Source organism: Petaurus breviceps, unplaced genomic scaffold (genome assembly GCF_028583685.1).
Source record: "Petaurus breviceps papuanus isolate PSGF00001 unplaced genomic scaffold, PetGlider_PUasm1.0 98, whole genome shotgun sequence".
In the NCBI taxonomy this organism is placed as follows: domain Eukaryota; kingdom Metazoa; phylum Chordata; class Mammalia; order Diprotodontia; family Petauridae; genus Petaurus; species Petaurus breviceps.
In genome coordinates, this window is record NW_027187460.1 from 18,094,575 (window position 1) to 18,120,591 (window position 26,017).

At 36.6% G+C, this 26,017-nt stretch overlaps 1 protein-coding gene across 2 annotated transcripts in view; it reads left to right on the top strand.

Annotated features, from left to right (window-relative positions):
* DNAAF11 (dynein axonemal assembly factor 11) overlaps positions 1 to 26,017 on the top strand; it is a 113,812-nt gene that overhangs the window by 74,317 nt on the left and 13,478 nt on the right. For both annotated transcript variants that reach the window (XM_069081312.1, XM_069081311.1), the window contains 2 exons: positions 3,710 to 3,779; positions 6,129 to 6,224. In XM_069081312.1, coding sequence (XP_068937413.1) covers positions 3,710 to 3,779; positions 6,129 to 6,224 — 166 coding nt within the window. The remainder of the gene's footprint in view (positions 1 to 3,709; positions 3,780 to 6,128; positions 6,225 to 26,017) is intronic.

Below are 26,017 nucleotides of genomic sequence, written 5' to 3' on the forward strand. Positions count from 1 at the left end.
ATATATATATATATATATATATTTAAATATTTGATTTTAAAACTTTGAATTCCAGATTCATTCCCTTCCTCCCTTGTCACCCCTCCTTACTGGGAAGATAAGCAGTTCAGTATAGGTTGTACATGTGTAGCTAATATAAAACATTAACATAGTAGATATATTGTAAAAGACTGACTATATTTCCCTCCCTCCTATCCCACCTCCCACTTGTTCTATTCTCTACTTTGATCCCATCCGTTTTCAAAAGTGGGTGCTTCCAACTTCCCTCCCCCCAAGCCTGCCCTCCCTTCCATCATCCCCCCTCTCATCCCCTTCCCCCCCTACTCTCCTGGAGGGTGAGATACCCTATTTAGTGTGTATTTCATTCCCTCCTCAAGCCAAATTCAATGGGAATAAGGTTGACCCATTCTCTTTTGCCTTCCTATTCTTCCCCTCCATTGTAACCATTTTCACTTGCCTCTTCTATATGAGATAATTTACCCCATTCTGTCTCTCCCCATCTCCTCTCATTATATTCCTCTCTCACCTCTTAATTTAACCTTTTAAGTATCATCCCTTCCTATTAAATTGGTCCTGTGCCCTCTATCTATGTATACCTGTAAACATGTATACACACATTCACATATGTATTCATATGCCCATATACCCTCCTATATAGACACACACACACACACATATATATGTATGTATGTATTTCTATTCCTTTCAACTACTGAGAAAAGTTTCATAAGTTACAATTATTGGTTTTCCATGTAGGTATATAAATAGTTCAACTTTGATAAGTTCCTTATGATTTCTTTTCCCTGTTTACCTTCTCATGCTTCTCTTGCTTCTTGTATCTGAATGTCAAATTTCCTATTCAACTCTGGTTTTTTTCAGCAAGAATGCTTGAAAGTCCTCTATTCCACTGAATGACCATATTTTCCCCTGAAACATGATACTCAGTTTTGCTGGGTAGGTGACTCTAGGTTTTAATCCCAGCTCCTTTGACCTCTGGAATATCATATTCTAAGCCCTTCGATCCCTCAGTGTAGAAGCTGCCAGATCCTGGATTATCCTTATTGTGTTTTCACAATATTCAAATTGTTTCTTCCTGGCTGCTTGTAATATTCTCTCCCTAATCTGGGAATTCTCGAACCTGGCTATAATATTCCTAGGAGTTTTCTTTTTGGGATCTTTTTCAAGAGGTGATCGGTGGATTCTTTCAACCTCTGTTTTACCCTCTGGTTCTAAAACATCAGGGCAGTTTTCTTTAAGAACTTCCTAGAGGATTATTTCTTGGTTCTTACTTTGATCATGGCTTTCAGGAAGTCCAGTAATTTTGAAATTATCTCTCCTGGATCTATTTTCCAAGTCAGTGGTTTTCCCCATGAGATATTTCACATTGCCTTCTATTCTTTCATTTGTTTGGATCTGTTTAACAGCATCTTGATTTCTCATTAAGTCATTAGCTTCCATTTGCTCCAATCTAATTCTGAAGCAATGATTCTCTTCATTGTGCTTTTGAGATTCTTTTTCCATCTGGCAAATTCGGCTTTTTAAGGCATTCTTCTCCTCATTGCCTTTTTGAGCCTCTTTTGCCATTTGAGTTAGTCTATTTTTTAAAGTATGATTTTCCTCAGTCAGGCTGTTGACTCTCATTTCATAATTTTCTTGCATTGTTCTCATTTGTCTTCCCAATTTTTCCTCCACTTCTCTTATCTGCTTCTTAAGGTCCTCTATGGCCTGTAACCAGCTTGTATTTTCCTTTGAAGCTTTTGGTGCAGGAGTTCTGACTTCACTGTCTTCCTCCTGTTCCATGCTTTGCTCCTTTTTGTCCCCAAAATAGGAGTCTGATGTTGGAATCTTCTGTCTGCTTTGTTTCCTTTGCCTGGTCATGTCACCCCTCAGTCAGTTGAGCCCTGGGCTTTTTGCCACAGTAGGACTCTGCCACCAGACAGGGGAGCTTTCATCCCAAACACTGGGGTTTTCTCAGCTGCCAGAGGTATTAGTTGGGTGCCCTCTCTGAGGTCTCCACAAGCTCTGTCAAGCTGAACACATACCCCAGCACCTCCACCCTAGACTGCAATCCAGATCCAAGAGGGTTAAAGCAAGAGCGATTACCCCTCAGACTGGTACTTAGTCCCCCTACACTCTCCAGGCCAGGAGCTAAAGCTGCCATGTGGCACTGGCTGGCTTTTCTGGTGCCTCAGTGGCTTCTTGCCCCAGGGGCAAAAGCCATGCACTCCCACTTGCTGGGTCCCAAAGTCCAGACTGCACTGACCTCTCACTTTGTCCTTCACATCTATTTGTTGATAAATATGGAAATGGCCACAGCTGCTGCTGATCTGGAGTCCCTCAAGCTGGTGTTTGGTCAGGTCCGCCCTGGGGCTAAAGCCTCTGCCTGGGGCTGTGCTTGGCTCCCAGAGTGCAGAGCTGGCCTATTCCTGCTGGCCTGCCAGGCTGTCCTCAGCAGGAGGTTAGCTTCTTTGTTTTATTTTGTGGGAGCTCCAAAGTTTGTTCAGAGTTCCCTTTTTACATTGATTAGGTACGGTAGAAGTGGGAGCAGCGGGAAGGTTCTGCTTCTACTCTGCAGTTTTGACTCCACCCCCCAGAAAATTTCCATATTTAGTCAGAGGGTGTGCTCTCTAGCTTTAAATTTATATTTATCTCTAGTTAATCTTGACTTCTTTGTGTTTGAAGCAAAATTCAGTTTGCCAGAAACATTTGGGTAATGAAAGAACAGATTATAATATATTTTATGCACATAGGCAAGCACTAGAAAGGGAAATTGGAGAAAGAGCTGTCTTTTCCATGGGACTTCCTCAGCTCACATCTCCTGTGAGATGCCTGTAGAGTTGATGACTTTCCTTGGTATCTCTTTTCTGTGCCACAACTCACTCCTACCTTTGTTCCCCAAGGTAATGCCACATTTGCTCAAACCTCTCAGATCCATCCATTCTCAAACTGCTTGATAGTTTATAGATGCTTCCAGGGGCACATCCAAGTTTTCTTGGCCTTTATAAACACAAGTCTTGCTTGTACAACATCACTAGAGTTTGAAAAACTTTCCATATTAATGCCTGTGTTATTGATTAGACATATTATGAGGTACTTGACTAAAGCAGTCGGTGAAAACTTACATATATAAATGTTTTATCCTATGCAATACAATTCTAACATTGTTATATAAACAGATTAGGAGATCTGACCTTTCTACTATGTGCTGATTCTGCTAGATGTTACTTCAAGTATAGGCCCAGAAGCCCCTCTATTGACTATGTTGAAGCAGTGTTGAGTAATCTGCTTTTAATTACATACAAGGTGACTGACTGAAAAGTGGTAGAACTAGTAGACTCACTGGAAGACTTCATTCCATGGTGGAAAGATATTAAATAATATATTCATATATTAAAATTTATCTTTGTTGTTACAGATCTCATTTATTTGGGAATAGAAAGAAAAAACAGAGATACATTAATGGCTCTGGAGCTACTATTAAATTGAGCTCCTTTTACTCTGAAGTTTTCCTGGGACTTTGACTTAAGACTTAATTTTTGAGAATTGGTCACCACAATAAAAATTGAATATGGTAGTAACATAGTATTTGTTTAGTTGAATAGAATTGAATTTACTTTATTTAAATTTACTCATGAATATTTGAATTAACATTTCTGTACACTTATATTTTTATAAGAATTACAACTTTTTGATGCATTTAATCCTAAAGGTTTATGGATACTTCTCTAATTGATGTTAACGTGCAGCCAACTTATGTTCGAGTAATGGTCAAGGGAAAGGTAGGTATAAATTTACATAACAGTAGGATCATCTAGTTAGTCAATAAGCATTTATAAACCCTTACTGTGTACCAGGCATTATGCTAAGCACTGGGGATGTAAAGAAAGGCAAAGCCAACCTCAGTCCTCAAGAAGCTTACATTCTGATGGGTGAGAAAACATGTAGATATTGTATTTACATGATAACTTGCAGGGGGGGGGGCTTAGGGGTAGGGGACATAGAAAGGTCTCTTTCAGAAGAAGGAATTTGAGCTGAGTCTTAAAGGAAGCCAGGAGAGTTAGGAGGTATAGAGAATATTTGGGAATTTGGGACAGTCAGTGAAAAGATACAGTGAGGAGACCGTGTCATGTGCAAGGAACAGCAAAAAGACCATTATAACTAGATCAGACTACATGGAGGGGAGTAAAGAACGAGAAGATTAGAAAGATAGGAAGGGACCAGGTTGTGAATGGCTTCAAATGTTAAATGGAGAGGATTTTATATTTGATTATGGAGGTAATAAGAAACTGGTGGAGTTTGAGGGGGATGTGAGGGTGACATAGTTGAACCTGGACCTTAAAGAAAGATGGCTTTGACAGCTGAGCTGAGGATGCATTTGAGTGGGAAGGGACTTGAGGTTGGGAGACCAACCAAAAGCCTATGGCAATGGTTTAAGCATGAATTGATGAGAGCTTGCACCAGGGTGATGGTTATATAATTTGAGAGAAAGGAATATATGTGTGAAATGTTTTGAAATTAGGTATATGAGATTGAATATTTGGGGTGACTGCTAGTGGTTTGGAAATAGGGTTTTGGGGGTAAAGAGAATACAAGCTCAAAAAATCAAATCCTTAAATAAATTATGCTTAGTTTTAAAGAAATGGTGTTGCCCTTAGATGAGTTTAATTAAACTAGAAAGATTGTTAACCGAGTTAACACTATAGTTATTTAGGAAACCAATGTTTATTATACTGGCAGTTACAATTAGTGGCTGCTAGAAATTGTGGAGCTTTGTAATTTCTTGAAATACATCTGCCTATTGAATTTGTACTATGATAATATTGACATTTGAAATTTGCATAAAAATAATTTAAAGTAATTTGTTCTAAGTTAAATAAAACAGTCCTTTCCATGTTTGGGTATTACTTTATAGAAAGCATCTTTTTATCATTTTTACTTATAGAAAGCATTTTTTAAATCATTTTTAGCCAATAACATGTTTCTTTATAAACATTTTTTTATTTTTTAACATCCTTTTTTAAAATTTTGCATTTCAAATCCTTTGCCTCCTTCCAGACCCTTTCCCATCCATTGAAAAAGCAAACAATATGAAATCAGTTATATATGTGAAGTCATGTAAAATGTATCTACATATTAACCACATTGCAAAAAAAACCAATAAAAATTAAGAAAGTGAAAAAAGTATGCTTGAATCTGTATTCAGAGTTCATCAGTTTTCTCTCAGGAGATGGATCTCATTTTTCATCATGGGTCCTTTGGAATTATCCTGATTTTTTGGTGATTCTGCCACTCCATAATTTGATTTGAGGTGTTATTTTAAAGTTATTTGGATGGGAATATAGGGAGAACTTGGCTATAGTGCTCTTCTACTCTGCCATCTTGGTTCTGCCCACTTCCTCAATAACTCTTTCAAATAATACTCTAAGGTCTCAGCATAGCTTGGACATGACCCTGGGTTCTGGAAAGTTATTCCAGTGGAATACAAGATTTGTGCAGTCCCCCCAACCTAGAAAGGCTTTGTATGTAGTACCATGATGGAGCCCAGTATAAATCACAGCCTTTCAGAGTTGGAAGGGGCTTAAGGGCCCTCTAGTCCAACCCATAACTCAGGAGTAGTATATCTGTCATGCAAGGACCAGCACAGAGATTTTTGGAGAAACTCATCCCAAGGTGAGACACAGAGTGATGAATTTGGGAGGACCACAGAAATTCACACTGATTAAATTCTAAAGGGTTGCAGCCTAAATCATTAGTGGGAGTATTCATATTGAAGAAATCAGAGAACCAAGTATTGAACTATCAGATTTTAACATGTTATGTGTAGGGTTTAGCTATGAAACTCTTAAGTATATAGTTAGAGGCTCTATTTACATACTTGAACTAATGTTTGACAGTCTAAAAAACAGCCACATAAATCAAAATACCTAATTATTATACTCAAAACCAAGTGTACAAATAGATATAGGCTTAAGGACAATTTTTATGTGTAGGTTTCTTAAGTGCATAAAATATTATTTTTGGTAGTATTGTATATTTTATATCTGAGAGATAAACTTTGGAGATATCTATCGAAGTAAATCACTTATTTACTCTCTGCAACACTGCATTTACTCTTGGTTTGTTTTCAGCCCTTTCAACTTGTACTTCCTGCTGAAGTGAAACCTGATAGTAGTTTTGCTAAAAGATCTCAGACAACTGGACACCTGCTGATCACCATGCCGAAGGTCTGTAATGGATCAATTTCAGACAAAGATAGTCTTTAAAATCTGTAGCTTTATGAAAAAACAGATTAAAATGGAGGCACACAGGGCTTCAGTTCAAATCTTTGCTCTGAAATAGACGTATGTGACCTTGGGCAATCTACTTAAACTTTTTGCACCTTAATTTCCTCATCTGTATAAAGAATGATTTGGACCAGATTTCTAAGATTCCTTCTCACCCTAAATCTGTGACTCTGTGAATCCTATGATACTAAGTATTGTATTAGCTAAAGAGACTCAGGTTCTCATAGTTATTGTAGTTGAAATAGAATGATAGAAATTTAAAGCTGAAAAGGACTTTTGACATAAAGAATTATAGAATCAGATTTAGAGCTGGAAAGGACTTCAGAAGCCATCTGGTCTAATCCCTTCATTTTACAGTTGAGGAAACTGAGGACCAGAGGTTAAATGATGCAGAGAGTAAGAATCAGCTGATCCTCTTTCCGCTGGCCATCATCTAGTTCTTCCCTCATTTTATAGTTAAGAAATTTAAGCTAAAGAATATAATTAACACATTTTTTTACAAGAATTTTACATGACATAGAAAGGAACAAATATATTTTTTAATTTATGCTTTGGTATGTTGCAGAAAACCCTAAAAGTTTCAAAGAATATGCAGAAAAGCAATCTGATTTTGTTTTAGTTATTTGTGACAAGATACTTGTGCTACCCCTATAACTCAGTGGTATATAGTTAGATAACCTTCTGGGGTACTGGACCACCAATGTGAATGGGAGATAAGGAAAGTAGCTACAGAATAGGTGCTACAAATGTAACATGTACAAAATTAAATTCATTCTCTTTCCCCTTAAACTAAATATTCTTGATTATTTTAAATTGTTAACTATTTCAATCTATTTGTTTTCTTTTGTAACCCATGAATTGCCCCTTGCGTATAAAAAATATTAGTTTGAGACAAAATTCATAGTTTCAACAGATGGCCAGAAGGGCCCAGGACACAAAAAAGTTATGATTTTTTTGTTCTAAGAGGAAAGATAATCAGTTCAGTCTTAGACATGTTGTATCTAATCCTTTGACCTAGTTAGAATTTCTTCTATGATATCTTTAATTAGTCAACTAGTCTCAACTTGAAGGCCCTCCAGTGAGGAGGAAACCACTAATTTTCCAAGGCAGGCCATTCTATTTCTGGGTAGCTCTAATTGTTAAGAATTTTTTCCTTTACATCCAGACTAATTTGCCTCTACAAATTCCACTCATTGTTTCTAATTCTCCCCTCTGAGGTCATGTAGAAAATTTCCTAATTTCCTAAATTAGGAAAGCTATATAACTAGAATAAATGATAATGGAAATATGTCATTATCATGATTACTATTGAATCATATTCCCTAAATGTGGACACTGTACCCTGAAAATGATTTAGACATTTTATAAATTCATTAAATACAATTAATAGATTCCCCCTTTAGTGGACTAAAATAGTACCTTATTTCCTTGAAATAGTTTATCAAGCTTCCAGAAATGCCTGATTTCACTCTTAGGAAGTTGTTTATAATTGGAGGATCTTGTTACCTTATTTCATTTTCATAATTTTATCTTTTCTTGACAGAGCTATTTTTCACATTTTTATGCTTTGTTCTTAAGAGTTTGTTTACTTTATGTTATTTGATTATATACATTTATGATGTTCTTTTAGTTAGGACATTTTCTGTATTGAATATATATTGTATATAGACTATAAGTGACTCTCTCTCTCTCTATATATATATATACACACACACAGACATATATAAGTATGTGTGTATATTGTAATTGTATCTCCTAGAGCATTCTAGAACATTTCTTCTTGGATTTGCTTACAGAAATGATGAGCCTATCTGATATAACATATGGTAACATTGTAGTAGAGAGTCGATCATGGGATTCCTGATCAGTTTGGGACCTCCAGACCACTTGATGAAATTGCAGAATGTAAAGGGTTGGACCCCTTTCACATTTTAAGTATCACTTTGAGTGGCTTACACCCAGAGTGGACCTTTAGCAGATGATTAAGGATGTTAAACTGAAAGTCCAATTGACAGCTTTGAAGAAAGTACAGAAGAGTTTTTACACATCCTTAGTTCTTTAGGAGGTTTGAAGATTGGCTTCTAGCAACTTGATGCAATTATCAGGCAGCAGTTGGCTAGCTGAAGGAGCAGTCGAGTCCCTGGTGACCTTTAAAAAGTCTTAGCAAGTTGGGTGCACTAGGTAGAGCGATTACTGCCATTAGGAGAGCTGTCTCTCACTCTGGAGAGAGATCACTTCTAAAATTTGGAAAGAGAGCCAGCTATGGAAGAACCCAACTCTGGACAGGGTATTAGCCTTTTCCCTTGTGACTGAGAAAGGGAAGAAGGATAATTCTCTCACCCCCTTCCCTCTAAGCAAATGAATTGACCTGGGGAGAACAGGAGGGTCATGGAGTCCAATGCTTAAAGAGGATTGTGTCCAATGGCTCCTGTCAGTGAGTCAAATCTCTCTCACTCTTCCCCTCACATTGTTTCTCCTCATAAGGCCCATAGTTAAAAACCCTTGATGAAGAATTAATTTTTCATGTCAGTTTAGTGATTCATTGAGGAGGAGACTTCATTTCCAAAAAGCATCAAAGTGGATAACGAGAGAAATTATTTTGCTGTTATGTTAACAACCAGTTAGTAAGTTAGGATTACGTTTTTATTTCTTCTTTCAGGGAAAAATCATTGTAGGTCAGTCAACCAGTCTCTGAAGGACATGACTGATAGATGAGATTGCCTTAATCCAGGGGTGGGGAACCTGTGGCCTTGAAGCCACATGTTGCCCTCTAGGTCCTCAAATGCAATCTTTTGACTGAATCCAAACTTCCCAGAACAAATCCTCTTAATGAAAGGATTTGTTTTGTAAAAATTGGACTCAGTCTGAAATCTGCATCCAAGGACCTACAAGGCCAAGTGTGGCCTCCAGGCTGCAGGCTCCCCACCCCTGCTTAATCCATGGGAACATGCTCCTCTGTCTTGGGCAGGAACCCACCCAACTATGAGATTTTACTTCTGTTTAGAGTAGAAGCACATTCTAATCTAGGTGAATTCTTGCTATTAGAGAATAAGCCCATGCCCTTGTACCCCTGTTGGAGTTTAGGGTGACCCAGAGTATGAAGGAGAAAACCAACCAGAGTGGTCTGGTGGAAATTAATTCCTCTATCCAGATTGCTGGAGGCAGCTGAACCTCATGATGAAGCCAAATTCTTGTCTGGAGAAGCTGAAGACGTTTAACCCATCTCCTAAGAGTAACTTTTAACATATTTGCTTCTCTGGTATCCCTTTTTCTGTTAAAAATCTCTTACAAAATAGATTCTAATACAATTCAAGTTTGAAGGGATAATCTAAAAAGAATCTATGAGGTGTCTTCTGATAAGGAAAATCTGTTAAAAGAACATGTTATTGATTGTTACTTCCATTTTCTCATTGCCCATGCAAGGTTTAATCTATTACAGACTTTCAAAGGTCACCAAAGACCTCAGAGTTGCTAAATTTGATGGCCTCTTTTCACTTCTTAATCCTATAGGACCTTTCAGTAGCCTTCATAATTATTAACATATTCCTCTCTCCTACCTGGATTTACATAACACTGTTCTTTCCTAATATTGTGGGACAATGGATTAGTTGCTAAATTTGATGGCCTCTTTTCACTTCTTAATCCTATAGGACCTTTCAGTAGCCTTCATAATTATTAACATATTCCTCTCTCCTACCTGGATTTACATAACACTGTTCTTTCCTAATATTGTGGGACAATGGATTTAGAACAATCAAGGACTTCCTAGGCCATCTAATCATAAACAAATTTATTACATTGCTTGAACTCAACTGGTTTTTCACTGCCTCTAGACAATCCTACTATACCTTCCTTTTCAGCTCACTATCCCACTCTCCACAATGGGTCTTACAAACTTTGTCATCCCTCCTCAAACATCTTATGGCTTCTCTTCCCTTCACTCTCTTAGCTGAGAACTTTGCCTCATATTTTACAGAAAATAATTAGACCATTTATGTGAATCCCCTCTTCTCCCATTTAAATGGCATCCCGGAGGAAATAGGGAATTCTAGAACTCATTGAGATTGTTGTGAGCATGCGTACATGCTCAGAGTTGTGCTTTAGACTTTGACAAGGTGAGAAGAGGGTAGACTTGAGTAGGGAGAAGCTTGAGGCTGAGAGACCAAGTTAGAAGGCTATGACAATAGTCCGCACAAGAGATGACGAAGACCTGAGCTAGAGTTTGTGGCTGTTTGAGTGGAGGGAAGGAGAAGGGCTGTAAAGGTTAGAAATGACAAGATTTAGCAACAGACTGAATATTTAGGATGACTGAGAATGAGAGCAAAGGATGACACCAAGGTGGTGATTCTGGATGAATGAGAGGATGGTGAAATACTCTGAAAGGTCAGAAGAGGAGAGGACTGAGGGGGAGGGGAAGTCAGTGAGTTCTCTTTGGACAGATTGAGTTTGAGATGTGTCTCCGCACTCCAATCCATTCTCCACATAGTCACCAAAATTATTTTCTTAGAACACTAATCTGGTCATGTGGCTCTCTATTATTTGCTCAGTGGCACCCTATTACTATCAGGATCAAATGTGAACTTGTTGACATTTAAATCTCTTCACAACCTAGACCCTTCTGACCCTTCCATTCTTCTACTTTCCTAGCGTTCTTCGGTTTAGGTACCCTGGCTTTACGTACATCCCTTGTATGTTTTGTGTGCTCTGGTCACGTTTATTATCACCTCTCTTGGTAAAGGTTAGTTTTTTGGAAAGGGTTAACTCTCTGATGATAAGACCATTCAGATATAGGTTTAAGTTTATTTCCAGTAGGGTGATTTTTCTGGGTTTCCATTCTGACACTTTCTGGGCATGTTTGAGAGTTGCCAATTCAGATTCAGAAAACATCCTCTCTCCATATTTCCCTCACACACAGGACACTCATTTCCTTCTTCCTGCCTTTGCACTGATTGTCACTCATGCCTGAAATGCATTCTCTCCTCTCCTCTGCCTCTTGGAATCCCTGGTTTCTTTTAGATTCAGATCAAGTACTACCTTTACAGGAAACCTTTTTTTTTTTTTCCCTAGCTGCCCATGCACTATTTCCCCAAATTAATTTGTATTCATTTTGTATATTTTATGCCTATGCTTATAAATGTCCATGTTATCCCTCCCACTGGAACATAAGTTCCTTTAAAGCAGGGACTGCCTCACTTTGTCTTACTCTCTCCAACACTTAGTATAGTACTTGGCATATAGCAAGCACTTAATATTTGTTGATTATATGATTGACTTTTTCTCTGCTGTTGATGCTACATCACAGTGCCTCTACTTGGAAAAGTGATTACTAGAATTATTTCTCTAATTTAATCTAAATCCTACCCATTTTTCAAGGCCTAGTTTAAGTTTTTCATTCCCCATGAAACCTGATAGCATTTTATTGTAACAGGAACTCTGGACTTGGAAGCAGAAGACCTGAGATCAAGTTCCTTGACCTTGTGGTTTCATACAAGCCTCAGTTTGCTAGTTAATAGTTCTCTTCTTGGGCAGCCAGGTGGCTCAGCAAGTAAGAGCACCGGCTCCAGTGTCGGGATGACCTGGGTCAAATCCGGGCTCAGATACTCAGCACCACACCCAGAAATAATAACTGGCTGTGTAACCTTGAGCAAGTTACTTAACCCCGATTGCTTTAAAAAAAAATAGTTCTCTTCTTTCTGTCATTCAACAAATAGTAATAGTAAGCACTTCATATTGCATTTGGAACTATGGATATAAACAAAAAATGTAATAGCACCTGCCTTCAATTGGCTTACATTCTTATTTCTACAAGGGAGCTTTAACACTTGTACTATCTGCTTCATGTTTGTCATGAACTCTAATTATGACAATAACTTCTATGCTCCTGAATCCTAAATCTGTGTTTGCATCCCTATTCTCTTTTCATGATTTTAATCCGTCAACAAGCATTTGTTAATCTCCTGCTATGTTCCAGGCCCTGTGGTAAATCCTAGGGATACAGTATTAGTAGAGGCCACATTGGACTCCTGTTTCATTATGTACAGGCATTCCTGAAGTTCATGAAAAGGAAATGAGGCTTCAGACTAAGTGAAATCAAATAGAATTTGAATATACTTTAGAATTTAACAAACACTTTGTCCAGACATTTTTTTGGGGGGGAAAAGTCTAGCTTTAATGTAGTGTTGCAGTTTCATATTAACCTTAGTGAGACAACATGAACACACTGGTGAGTTCTTTATCTGGTAAATGTTAAGCTCCTGTTGAAACTGAAGCTTAGGCCAAGTGACCTCCTTTTTCTATTTTCCTGTGTGCCTCCTGATTGCCCTTAAATCGATATTGTCGTGTGCTTTTCTCTAATCACTGGAGTCATGTATTTCCAACTACACTGTGAGCCAGATGAGGGTGTTAATCATGTCTTTACTTCTCTGTGTCATCCATTGGATCTAGCACAGTGCTCCTAATCCTCATTTAATAACGAGTTCTCATTCAAAAGATATTTGGTCAGACTGAATTGTAATCTACAATTATGTTGTATCTATATACATAAATATTCAAATTTGTTTTCATCAGCTTTGGAATACTTGAGGCAGTTTCTATCAAGGGTGTAACTTTAAATTGTTTAACAGAAAATTTGAATTTACTGAGTGGTTTGCTCAATTTCCTCAGTTCATTAAATTAAACTCTAGTCTAGATACTCCAGTAGGGCATTAGAGACACATTTCAGGTAGATATTCAAGGTTTTCCTTTGGGGGTTCTTTAAGAATAATTAATTGATATTAAGAAAGTTGCTATCTATATACACATTCTGAATCAGAATTACCTGTGGATATGCGCCTAGCTCAACATGTACTCAGAAAAATTATAGTGATTGAAGAGATGCAAAGTTCACATTATATTTTATGAATAAAACATGAGTGTTAAAATATATATACACACATACATATATATACACACATATATGTATTAATCTATATCTATATATGTATATATCATTATATTTTATTCATCTCTGCTAACTAGTACTACATGGTTTTGAGCCTTTGCTCTGCTCAACATATAGTTATTGGTAACATTAAAACAAAACAAAACAAAAACCTTGGTAATTATTTCACATAGTATTTCATGGAATCTTAAGTTCAAGTTAGTTCTAGCTCTGCCACTACCTATCTGTGTGATTTTAATACTACTTCCAACTTTTATCTGTCACCCATAAAATGAGGCGATTGAACTAGAGGACTTCTAAGGTTATTTTCATGTCTGGAAGCCAGGTCAATAAGCAACAAACAACCATTAAATGCTTACTATGTGCCAGGCACTGTGCTAAGCTTATGGGATATAGAAACAAGCAAAAAGAAATACAGGTCCTGCCCTCAAGGAGCTTACATTCCAATGGGTGAAAACCACACAAAAGGGGAGGGGGAAAGACACCCTGGGGCAGGCAGGTGAAATCCAGAAAATGAAGGATGAATGGTCCAGGCCCTTCCTCAAAATGGAAGTTCCAGGAGGAACTTGCCAATGGAAGAAGCTAAAGCACGGTGGCAAAGTCTGGGTAAGTAACTCTATGGTATATTCAGTGGAGATGTTGCAAGCGTTTTGCAGTTTGTTTTCATTGAACTTGGACATTGTGCTTCTGTAATAAAATGGTTTTAAAAAGTATACATAGCTTCACCATGACTTAGAACACTGACCTCAGAGTCAGAAGGCCTTTGTTTGAGAGACTTTACTACTTTCTAACCATCTTGACTGTGAGCAAGGCATTGAACTTCTCTGTCTCTGAGTTACCTCACCTGTTAAATGGGAATAGTACTTCCAGTACTTATCACACAGGATTATAAGGCAAGTACATTTCCCTTTAAGTTTCAGGTATAGTGCTTAAGCAGTTGTGGTGCTCAGAAGTAATCTAGGTGCTCTGGGGATGGAGATATATAGGGCACTATACCATCTCTTCAAATGATTATAATTCGAGAAAGCAACAACTAACAATAGGAATCAATTGCAATAATAAAAAACAAAGTGGGCAATTGAATCATGTACTTATGACTAGTTTAGCTTACTTAGACTTTATTTAAGGATACAATAGAGACAAGAGTTCGATGTCTCATGATGAGTAGATGCTCTGTCTAACCCTGGAATGTTACCAGAGCCAGGGATTCAGTTACATCAGTATTTTACTCTTTGTTAGTCAAGATTCCTATTAGAGGTGAAGAAGTCATTCCTCTGGTGGAGCTTATGACTTAAATAGGGACTCTTTGCCCCAAGGATCATGTGTGAAAGGCACTTGGCTTGATCTCAATATGGTAGAGGTTGTATTTAAAATCCAAACTATCTTTCTATCCTGAATTCAACTTATACATGACTCCAGGTTCATGTTGAAAGAGATTGTGCCTAATTCCTTGATTCTCTGAGTGTAAGGAAAGAAATTTTTATCTTGATTTACAAATTAATTTTTCCTTTAATGCAACACATTTTGGGAACAAAAGATCCTTTTCTTTTCTTCTCTGGTCACTATAGAAAAAAATTTATCTACTCAGATATGACTCTAATTCTAATAAATGTTTTGCTAAGTTTATCACTGAAACTCCCTTTTCCTCCCCAATTATATTATTGCCTATTTCCGTTTCATGGCAGATTCTACAACTTTTTTTCTCATTTTTCCCCATTTATCTAAGAGAAAGGATATAGAGAAGGGTAAGGGGAGAGAAGAAAGGGGGAAGAATTTTTCCTTTTGAATTCTCAATTGCTGTTTTGGGTTCACAGCATTAAATTGAGGGTTATTTAGGATATTCAACCACTGAAGTAGTTAAACTAACCTGTCTTTTTCCTATTATGCTGCTCATGAGAGAGCCACTTGTGATTTTTTTTTCCTCTGAAGCTCTGCAAGAGCTCCTAATTCTTCAGGAGAGAAGAAAACATTCTTAAAGTCTCTTAATTCAATGGGAAATTTTTGGACAAATGACAGGTTGTGTGATTATAGGCTATGGTGCCTGGATAAGTTGGCTCTTATGGGCACCTGTGTGGAACAAATGGCTAGCACAGGTCATTGCACCCCCAGGATAGGGGCCGGTCAAGCAAACCTGACCAGCTGCTATGGCTCAGGGCCATCTTGATACAGTTACTTCCATCCCTGTATATCCTTAAGTAAAACTTATGCAGGTATAGCTATCTGTGGGTACATTCCATTTGTCAGGCCTCAGGAATCCTGTGAATGTGGTAATTCATACCAAGCCAGATGAAAGATGGCTGTAGACAGATATGTTCTAACAGGGACAAGGGTAAACACAGGAACGAATGATATATTACCTTGACTTTCTCTGCCAGATATTGACCTTTTAAGGGTGAGATAATATGGGACTAGACTTGAGGGAAAAAGAAAAGCTTTAGCGATTTTAACAGTCTAGTACTCTTTAACTGTACAAATGAGGAAACTAAGGCCTAGAATGGTTAGTGCAGGAGTGGGGAGCCTGCGTCCTCAAGGATATGTGTGGCCTTCTAAGTCCTTGGGGTGCAGCCTTTTGACTCAGTTCAAGTTTTACAGAACAAATCCTTTTATTAAGGGAATTTGTTCTGTGAAATTTGAATTCAGTCAAAGGGACTCACTTAACAACTGAGAGGGCCACATGTGACCTCAAGGCCGCAGGTTCCTCACCCTTGGTTAGTAGTGACTTGCCCATAGCCATTTAGTAGCAGAACACAGTTCTCTTGCCTTGGGCACCTGTGTTCTTTCTACTGTGCCAAAGTTCAGAAAAGAGATAGGAATGGGGTTTTATCTAGTATTGATTAATCATTCTGCCTCTTAAAAAAATTAAATCAGGTATTGGAAAGCTAATGAAAATAAGCAACCAAGCATAATCAATCAGTTTATTTGGGAAAGACTATTTTCTTCTTTGAGATTAACTTTGGCAAGAAAATTTTGGGAGTGAGGATATTAATAATTTTCCCACTTTTAGCTTATAATATTTTGATAATCTTTTGTGTGGTACTGTCAGATATTAACCTTCTCAAGCATGACACAACTTCAAAGCAGTCAGTTGATTCAGAGTTTTGTTCTGCTTTTAAAAAAATGTATGTATGTGTAATTGTTTTATATAAAATGTTAGCAATTCCATCTTTTACTAGTATTTTTCCCTACTCATCTAACTGGATATCTGTTAAAACAAGGCTAAAATTTTTAGTCTCTTCCTGTATCTATGAGTGTCCCCTGAGGCCTGGGTCCTCTTCTCTCTCTTTGCTGTCCCCCTCTCTTGGTGAGATCAAGCTTCCATGGGTTCAGTTATCACTTCTATGCAGATGATTCCTAGATCTCTGTATCCAGGCATAGCCACATTTCTAAGTATTAATCCTGTAACTACTCTTGGATTTCTTGAACTGGTTATCCCAAAGTCATCTCCAACTTTACATGTCCAAAATAGAATTTACTGTTTTCCCTTCAATTCTACCCCTCTTCCAAACTTCATTATTTTTTGAAACCACTATCATTCTTCCAGTCTCACAGAATCATAGAATTTGAAGAGTTGGAAGGGACCTCAGTGGCCATCAAATCTAACCTCTGCATGAAAAGGAATCCCCATGGTCATTCAGATTTTGCTTGCTTTCCAGATTCACAGCTCCTTGCTATCTTGACTCCACATAGCTAATCAATTGCCAGATCTTTTCTTAGGGATGTGTTTACATCTCTCTGAATGTAAATCTCTCTCATCTCCTCATTTACAGAGCTCCCACCCTAGGATAGGATGTTATTACCTCTTTTTTGAACTATTTATTGCTCAAGGAACAGGAAATTGGCCAATTGTCGCTGGATCAAAGAGTGTGTGTTAAGATGTAAGAAGGCTGAAAAAATAGAAAAGGGGTAGATTATGAAAGACTTAGTTTCAGTGGAATTGATAAGATTAGAAGCCAGATTGTAAGAGGTTGGTTAAGCAACATGGGGAGAGAGAAAGTGTAGACAGTTTTTTCAAGGAGTTTAGCTATGGAGGGCAGAAGAGATATACAATGATAGTGAATTGGAACAACCAAATTAGAGTTTTTTCAAGTGGAAAAGATATGAACATGTTTGTAGGCAGTAGGAAATGAGCTCCTGGACAGGAAGGAGAGTTTGAAAATAAGTGAAAAGATGATGACAGAGTGGGGAGTTTTTTGCAGGAGACAGGATGGAATGGGATCACTTGAATAAGAGATTCCTTGGTAAGGAATAAGGCCACTTCATCATATGACAAAGTGGGGAAGGAGGAGAAAATGACAGAAAGTACCTGAGTGATAGGAGATGAAGATGACAGGAGAACAGAGAGCCTACTTCCAAAGAAGTGAACCACTTTGTTCTTCCTAGAGAAATCCCTTAATAGGAGTAGGGAATTAGGAATTTGCGTTTGCCTTTTTTGGAAAGTGGTTCTGGCTATCTGTTGGAAAAAAAATATAAAGCAAGGCAGCAAATTTCAACTGTATATTTTCATAATTACAGAATTTCATAGTTAAAACTGACCCATGATCCCAAGTAATTCAAGGCCTGAATATAATTCCTTTCTATAATATCTCAAATAGGTCATTATGGAGGAAAGAACCTATTATTCTGACTCGGGAAATTTCATTGTTGTATACTTCTGGTTTTTTGGGACATTTTTTCCTATAGTAAGCAGGCAAAATATATGCTTTCCTGCAACTTTTCCTACCAACTTCAGATCTCTAAGACAAGGGTAAAAGCACAATCTCTTCATAAACTTTCAAGTTATTTGTGACGTACATATTCTGTCTTAAAAATCCAAAAGCTTCAAATATTTACCATCATTTTTTTTCAGGGACTTAGTAATAAATGTCAACAGCAGAAAATTTTAAGGAAATTAATAATTGATGAATGACATACATTCACATTGATATAAGAATCATTAGAAAAATAATTTATTTTTATATCTGGGCCTAATTGCTGTGAGCTTTCATCCAAGTGACTGATTTATGAATCTGCAAAACAGTTGACATAGTTCACATTTTCTTGGTATCAAAACAATTTAGGCATATTGAAAATTCTAAGAATAGAAATTTCTTATAGGAAATTATGTAATATGAATAAAAGGGTTAACTGTGTATTGGAATTCTCTGCTTAATGGTCTTAATTAGTTTTATGAACATTTGGCATTAGGTAAAAAAAATTTGAAGGCAGCTATCTAAGCAAACACTTATTCATATAGCAGAAGCAAACTTGCAGCATTAAAAAGACTGATGCTCAGGGCAGTTAATATTGCAGGAGTTCCAGTGTTAGTTCCAGTCATTGCCAATACTGTGGAGTAACATTTGAATAGAATTTTGAGATATTATGGTAGGATTTTGTTTTAATGTCTTAAAAATTATATTGGTTCAGATACCATTGCATGGAATATGCCTTTAAAGTAGTGAAGATAAAAGACAAGCAGAGTCTGCAGATAAAATATTTGAACATAAAATTCCTAAAGGAGTAATTGTTTCACATGCTTGGGTTGATGTTATAGCATGAAATAATGATGCTGAGCCCTGGTAAAGTCTGCCTTTTAACCCACCTTCTAAGGACCTCTACATGTGGCTTTGCACTTCATGGTCATCACTTTTTTTTTTTCCTGTTTCTCTTTGACACCCAGCGGTCATAGTAAATTATTTATTTTATACACACACACACACACACAAAGTAGGTATAGAGTTTTTTTTCTTTTTCCTTTTTTTCTTCAACGTTGAGAAAGTACTTGTTAAGGCCTGCTTGAAGCAGTCCCTGTCCATGGTGAAATCAAGATAACTTGGGTTCAAGTCCATCTTGGCTTTATGACTCTGAACAATTCACTTTGTCTCTTAGTGACCCAGAGAAGTTCTCTAAGACTATAAGTTACAGGACATTTTTTTGAAATGCATTGGGAGAGGTAGTTTCCTCATTGGAATATTCCTTATAATCAATGAAATTCTATAATCACTTAAATAAGAGGGCTGAGCCAAAGAAAACCTAATGTGTGCAAGGTATTGTGCTAAATTCTAATAATGTAATAATAAAACAAACAGAAATAGTCAATGAGTATAGGTAAATAGGATTCAATGGATTTTTTAAAATAAATTTTTTATTGTTATCTTTTATATAGTTTGAATTCCCTCCTGTGTTTCCTTCTCAGAGAACCATCCTACATTTAAAAATTATTTTTAAGAAAAAAAGGAAGTGAAAGAACCTAGTAAAATCTATATATTGAAAAAAAAAACAAACAGTACAAAAAATGTTCCACATTTGTGAACTCTTCCACATTTCCCTCCCCCTTTTATGCAAAGGAATGGGGAAGATGTCTTCTCATAAGGAAAATCTGTTAACATAACATGTTAATAGATTCACCCAAATCTGGTCTTGTGGGAAGGTAGTGTTTAGGACTGTTGTGGACTTATGTAATATAGTATAATTTCATAAAATTTAGAATCAAAAGGAACTGAAGTTTATCCAGTCTTAATTCTACTTTTTTTATGAATGAAAAAGCTAAGGTACTGAGTTGGGAAGTGACTTGACCAACTATACATAGCTAGTGGGCATCAGAACTGAAATTGGGATCCACATCTTCTGACTCTTAGTTAATTACTGTGACACAGAGGTGTCAAACACATAGCCATCTGACATGTTGTCCACCACACTCCTGACTGCTGCCCAAATGAGATTAAAATATAATTGAGCAATATTAGACAAGATAAAAATGCAATAAACATAGAAATATTAACACGTGGTTTTCTAAGTCAATATATGACCCTCAAGGATCCTTATGTACAGTTCAGTGAGTCCTGTAACACAACACTGTGCTTTGAAGGGTGCCAGGATACATGTGTGACATTAGACCCTCTCTGTCAAACTGCTTCTTCAGTATTTCTCAGAAGTCACTAACCACCACTGTTTTCCTATTTTTCTGCCTGTAATCATTGCAGTTAACATTTACATATCATCTGCTATGTTCCAGGCACAGGGCTGAGTGTTTTTACAAATATCTCATTTGATCATCAGAACAGCCTTGGGAGATAACATGCTATTATTATCCCTATTTTACAGTTGGGCAAATTGAGACAGAGGTTAAGTGACTTGGCCACACAGCTAGTTAAGTGTCTGGGGCTGGATTTGAACTTAGGTCTTCCTTATTCCAGGCCCAGCACTCTATCTACCGCGTCACCTTGCGATCCCTCTTCTTCAGGCAGAGTCTCATATTTGTTTCTTAGCTCTAAGTGCTCAATGATGATTCTTTCCTTCTCTGTGTAACAAATTTCTAACCTCCAACTTCCCAACCCCTGTGGCTCTCTGTAGCCTTCTGTTTTGTTTCACACCAAATCCCTTAGAAATTTCCCTTTCCTTCAAGGGTCACTTCCTGTGTTCTGATGCCCTAATTGATGGTGTTCTCCATATCACTTTGTGTTGACTCTGTCTGTCTGTCTCTGTCTATTCACATATACACCCACACTAATTTGGAGAGATCACAAACACCTAATACCACTAAATACAGATTGTTCAATTTATAATTCCATGGTTATATTATATATTATATGGAGTTTAAAAACCAATACATTCACATTCTATCAGTTGAGTTGGGCCCCCTCTGCAGGGAGTCCAATCCTCATCACTAGAGGCATTCAAATAAATATGAGATTTGTCATATTTTGATTTCTCATATCAATGATTTCGCTATGATATGAAAAGAGAACTTAATTGCCTCTGAGATACTTTATGTATCTAAATAATAAGATTCTCTAATATTAAGAATATGACCAGGGGCGGCCAGGCGGCTCAGCAATTAAGAGCACCAGCCCCAGGGTTGGGATGACTGGGGATCTAATCCGGGCTCTGATACTTAGCACCACACCCAGAAATAACTGGCCATGTAACCTTGAGCAAGTTATTTAACCCCAATTGCTTAAAAAAAAAAAGGATACGATCACCATTTTTTCATATTAAATAATATTTTGAAACTTACCATACAGTTAAACTATTTGTCTAAATACTTTTTTCTTAAGTAAAATAGCTGATAATTTCTCCCATGATTTAACCTCTGTTTGTCTTAATTTCCTCTATTGTAAAATGAGGAATATAATAGCACTTGCCTCAAAGGGTTTTTGTGAGGATGAAATGAGATAAAAGGTGCTTAATGCATAGTAGGTGCTCTATAAATATTTATTCCTTTCCCATAAGTCCAAGTCACCATTGATCTTATATTGAATACATTTAGAAAATATTTCAGTCCAAAAGCATTTTTGAAAGAAAGAAGGCAGGAAGGCAGGCCAATGTGGGCAGTTGTGAGGTTGGTGTAATAGAGGCATAAGGTGTTTATAATATTTCTGTTGCAGCTTTCTACTAACTTAAGTCGATACCTTATATTAGTAGATGATATTCAGTTCAGCAATCATGCATGAAGTGATTGCTTTCAAAATATTAAATGTCTCTGTCCCTGATTTCATTGAGCTTCATGGTGCTGGGATAGGGAAATGAGAGGGTCAAAGCACATGCACAAATATGTGTGTATAAAATACAAAATAATAAATGCTAAATATTTTAGGGAATTATAAAATCATGTTTTATGAATGTCAGAAGAAAACCAACTGGGAGATGCTGAAAAGCTTTTTGGAAGAAATGGTACTTGAGATAAGCTTTAAAGGATGAATATAAATCAATGAGAGAAAAAGAGGACACTCAGATATCTCAGGTATAGGAAGTACAAGTATGGGAATAAGAAAGTATAAGACTTCTTCAAGGCATAGAAGTGTGTCCCAATCGGCAGGAGCAGTAGGGTTCATGAAGAAGAGCAGTAAGAGATGAGACTGGGAAAAGGTTATAAAGAGCCTTGAATGTCAGAAAAATGAGTAAATTTTAATTTATAATAATAATATATTAATATAATATATAATAATATATTTAATATAGCAATTTTATCGACATATTAATTAATAATTAATATACTAATAATATGATTAATAATATATTAATATAATAATAATAAACAAAATTCAATAATGAGCCACTGAAAACTTTTCAGCTGAGGAATAACTTGACTAGAACCTTACATTATGATGATTAGCTTGGCAAGAATATGAAGCATGGTTTGCAGGAGAAGGAAACTGGAGGCAGGAGAACTATTAGGAAACTCTTGCAGTTATTCGGGGGGGGGGGGGGGGGGGGAGGGTGCTAATGAGAGAATCTACTCAGGCCATAATGATAGGCAGTAGGATATAGACTCTGGACATGTGGAGATAAAATCAACAGGACTTGGTAACACATTTTGATATGAGAGATAAGAATCAAGGGGGAGTCAAAGATAGCATTAATGCATTATTTTGTTATTACTATGAATAGTGGAAATCCAGGCATCCCCGCATATTAGTTCTTTATTTTTCTGGTATTTAATTCAGAACGACAATATGGAGTTTCTTTTTGTCTACAACTAGATCAGTTAGAAACATTTAAAAAACCAACAAACCTCAAAACCTTAGATTCTGGAGCACAGCAAATTTTCAGTGAAGAAAAGTTATAAATTTGTTATGCTATTTGTATTTCTTTAAACACTGAGAATCTTTGTCCTTGCTTATTATGCCCCAAAACAATAGTGTTGGAGAGGGGTTTTTAAAGATAGTAGTTAGGCATATGCTCCACTTTCTTGTTAATACATTTGCAATGTGAAACGGTTTTAAACTGTCCCAGAAAAAAGTTGGTACCTCAAAGAATCTCAGAATTAGAAGGGACCAGAGATTATCTAGTCCAACCCATGCCAAAATAGTAATCTTCTCTACTATATCCCCAACAAGTGATTACTCAGTCCTCCTCTTGAAAAATCTCCAGTAATGGAAAATAATGCTATTTCCTGCGGCAGCCTGTCCTAGTTTTGAATAGTTCAGTTCTTGGGATTTTCCTGATAGTAAGGCATAAATCTGTCTCTCTGCAACTTCCATTTACTCTTCCTAGTTTTGCCCTCGGGGACCAAACAAAATAAGTCTAATCCATATAAATATGAATCATAATAATGATAGAATAATTATGTGAAAAATTTAAATATTAGGTTCTCTTTTACTCTTTTGTTAACGGAGATGGTGCAGAAATTATTATAAGTAGGATATTGTATGTAAAAATATATGATTTTCAGGCGAGTGGTACTTGGATATTGTAGTTCCTGTATTTTTAGTATTAGAGATCAGTGAAAGCCTTTCCTGGGAAGCTAGGTGACACAGTGGATAGCGCACTGGCCCTGGAGTCAGGAGGACCTGAGTTCAAATTCAACCTCAGACTTACTAACTGTGTGACTCTGGGCAAGTCTCTTAATCTGTTTGCCTCAGTTTCTTTATCTGTAAAATGAGTTGGAGAAGGGAATGCTAAACCATTCTAGTATCTTTGCCAAGAAAACCTCAAATAGGGTCACAAAGAGTTGGACATGACTGAAACAACTCAATAAGAATGTTCTTCTTATTCTCAATTTCATGTGTGGAGTTAAAATTGTTAATTTGGTCTTTCATTTGGCCCTGGAAGGTAGAATGAGGAAGAATACATGATAATTTATGTCTAGAATATCTATATGCCTTACTCAGAAAGAATGGAAACAGTGGAGTAGCCTTGTATGTTAAATTGATAGGCTCATGAAATGGGGAATCATAGTGCAAAGCTTTAGAATGAAAGTCAGTAGAGGGGGAAACATAAACAATATTGTGGAGGAAGTTTACTACTTCATCATCAGGAGGCAAGACATAATGAGTTCAGGAAATAGGCATAGAGGAATCACCTAGTAGTATCGGCAGATCTCAACTATATGAACATTGACAGGAGCACACTGTCTAAAGTAGAACTGCAAATTAAATTGTCGATTTGCCTTATTAATAATTTGAGTCATCAAAAGATGAGGAAGGTGATGGAGGGATCTGTTATTCTGGACCTTATTCTGACTCTTGTAAGAATAAACTAGTTGCCCTGGGAAGAATGCGATCTCTACATTTTGGAGTTTACTATGAGGATAGGGAAAAATTGGGCAAGATCTGACACATACTAGACTTGGGAAGGGCAGATTTCGAAGACACCAGAGAAAGGGTAGTAAAATCCCTTTTTGAAAAATATCTACAAAAGGAAGTTTGGTAAAAGGATGGAATGTTTTCTGTTTTAGAGATAAAGATACAAACAAGTCCACTATAGAAGAAAAGAGACCAGCATAGGGAAATCATATATAAACCTGGATTTTAAAATAATATTTATAGAAAATGACATTTCAGGAAACTGAAGTTGAATACAAAAGTGGCCCAATAATGGAATCAAGTGTGTGAGAGCAACTCAAGGAATGATATCAAGGAGTGATAAAGCTTGTCAAAAGCTAAGGCTAGTGAATGCCAAGGACAAGAAAAAAATATCGTATCAAACTACTTTGGGGCCAAGAAAAAAATCAAAAAGAAGATAGCATTTCTGGTTAAATGGGACTGTGACAAATGATGATTGAGAGGAAGCAAAACTACTCAGCTCTTATTTTATTTCCGTTCTCTGCCAAGGCAAATAATCCTTGGACTGGGAAAAGAACAGAAATATCTAATAAAGAGCAGAAATTCAAAATAAATGGTAATAAAAAAGTGAGAGTTCAAGTAATGAGACCTTGATGAATTATATTCCATGCAATTGAAAGAATTACTAGATATTTTTAGAAAGTCTTGCCAAATGGGGAGAGTTCAACAGGACCAGAAATAGGCAAATATTATCCTAATTGGCAACCCCCCAAAGGAAAGTATTTAAAAAAAAACAACAACTTTTTTTTTATTCTCAAGCAAATTATCCCTCCCTGCACTTAAAATATTTTTTTCCAATTACATGAAAAGATTGTTTCAACATTTACTTTTATAAGATTTTGAGTTCCGAATTTTTCTCCCTCTCTCCCTCTCCACCCAAAATGGCAAACGATCTGATATAAGTTGTACATATATACAACTTATATATTTGTTGTATATATATACATATATACACACAACATATATAAACATGTTAAGCATATTTCTACATTAATCATGTTGTGAAAGAAGAATCAGAACAAAAGGGAAAAACCATAAGAAAAAAAATAAAATGAAAATAGTATGCTTCGATCCACATTCAAATTCCATAGTTCTTTCTTGGAAAGTGGATAGCATTTTCTATCATGAGTCTTTTGAAGTTGTCTTAGATCATTGTATTGCTGAGAAGAGCTAAGTCTATCATAGTTCATCATCACACAACGTTGTTATTACTGTGTATAATGTTCTCCTCGTACTGCTCACTTAATTCAGCAACAGTTCATGTAAGTACAGGTTTTCCTCGAATCCTCTTGCTCATAATTTCTTATAGCATAAAGGTATTGCATTACATTCATATACCAAAACTTGTTCAGCCATTTCCCAGTTGATGGGCAGCCCCTCAATTTCCAATTCTTTGCCACCACAAAAAAAGTTTCTATAAATATTTTACATGTGAGTCCTTTCCCCTTTTTATGATCTCTTTGGGATACAGACCTAGTAGTGGTATTGGTGGATTCAAAGGATGTGCAGAATTTTATAGTACTTTGGGCATAATTCCAAATTGCTCTCCAGAATGGCCAAATCAGTTCTCAAATCTATTAATAATGCATTAGTGTTCTAATTTTCCCATATCTTCTTCAACATTTATCATTTTCCTTTTTTTTCATATTAGATAACCTTATAGGTATGAGGTAATACCTCAGAGTTCTTTTAATTTGCATTTCTCTAATAGTGATTTAGAACATTTTGCCATGTGACTATGGATAGTTTTA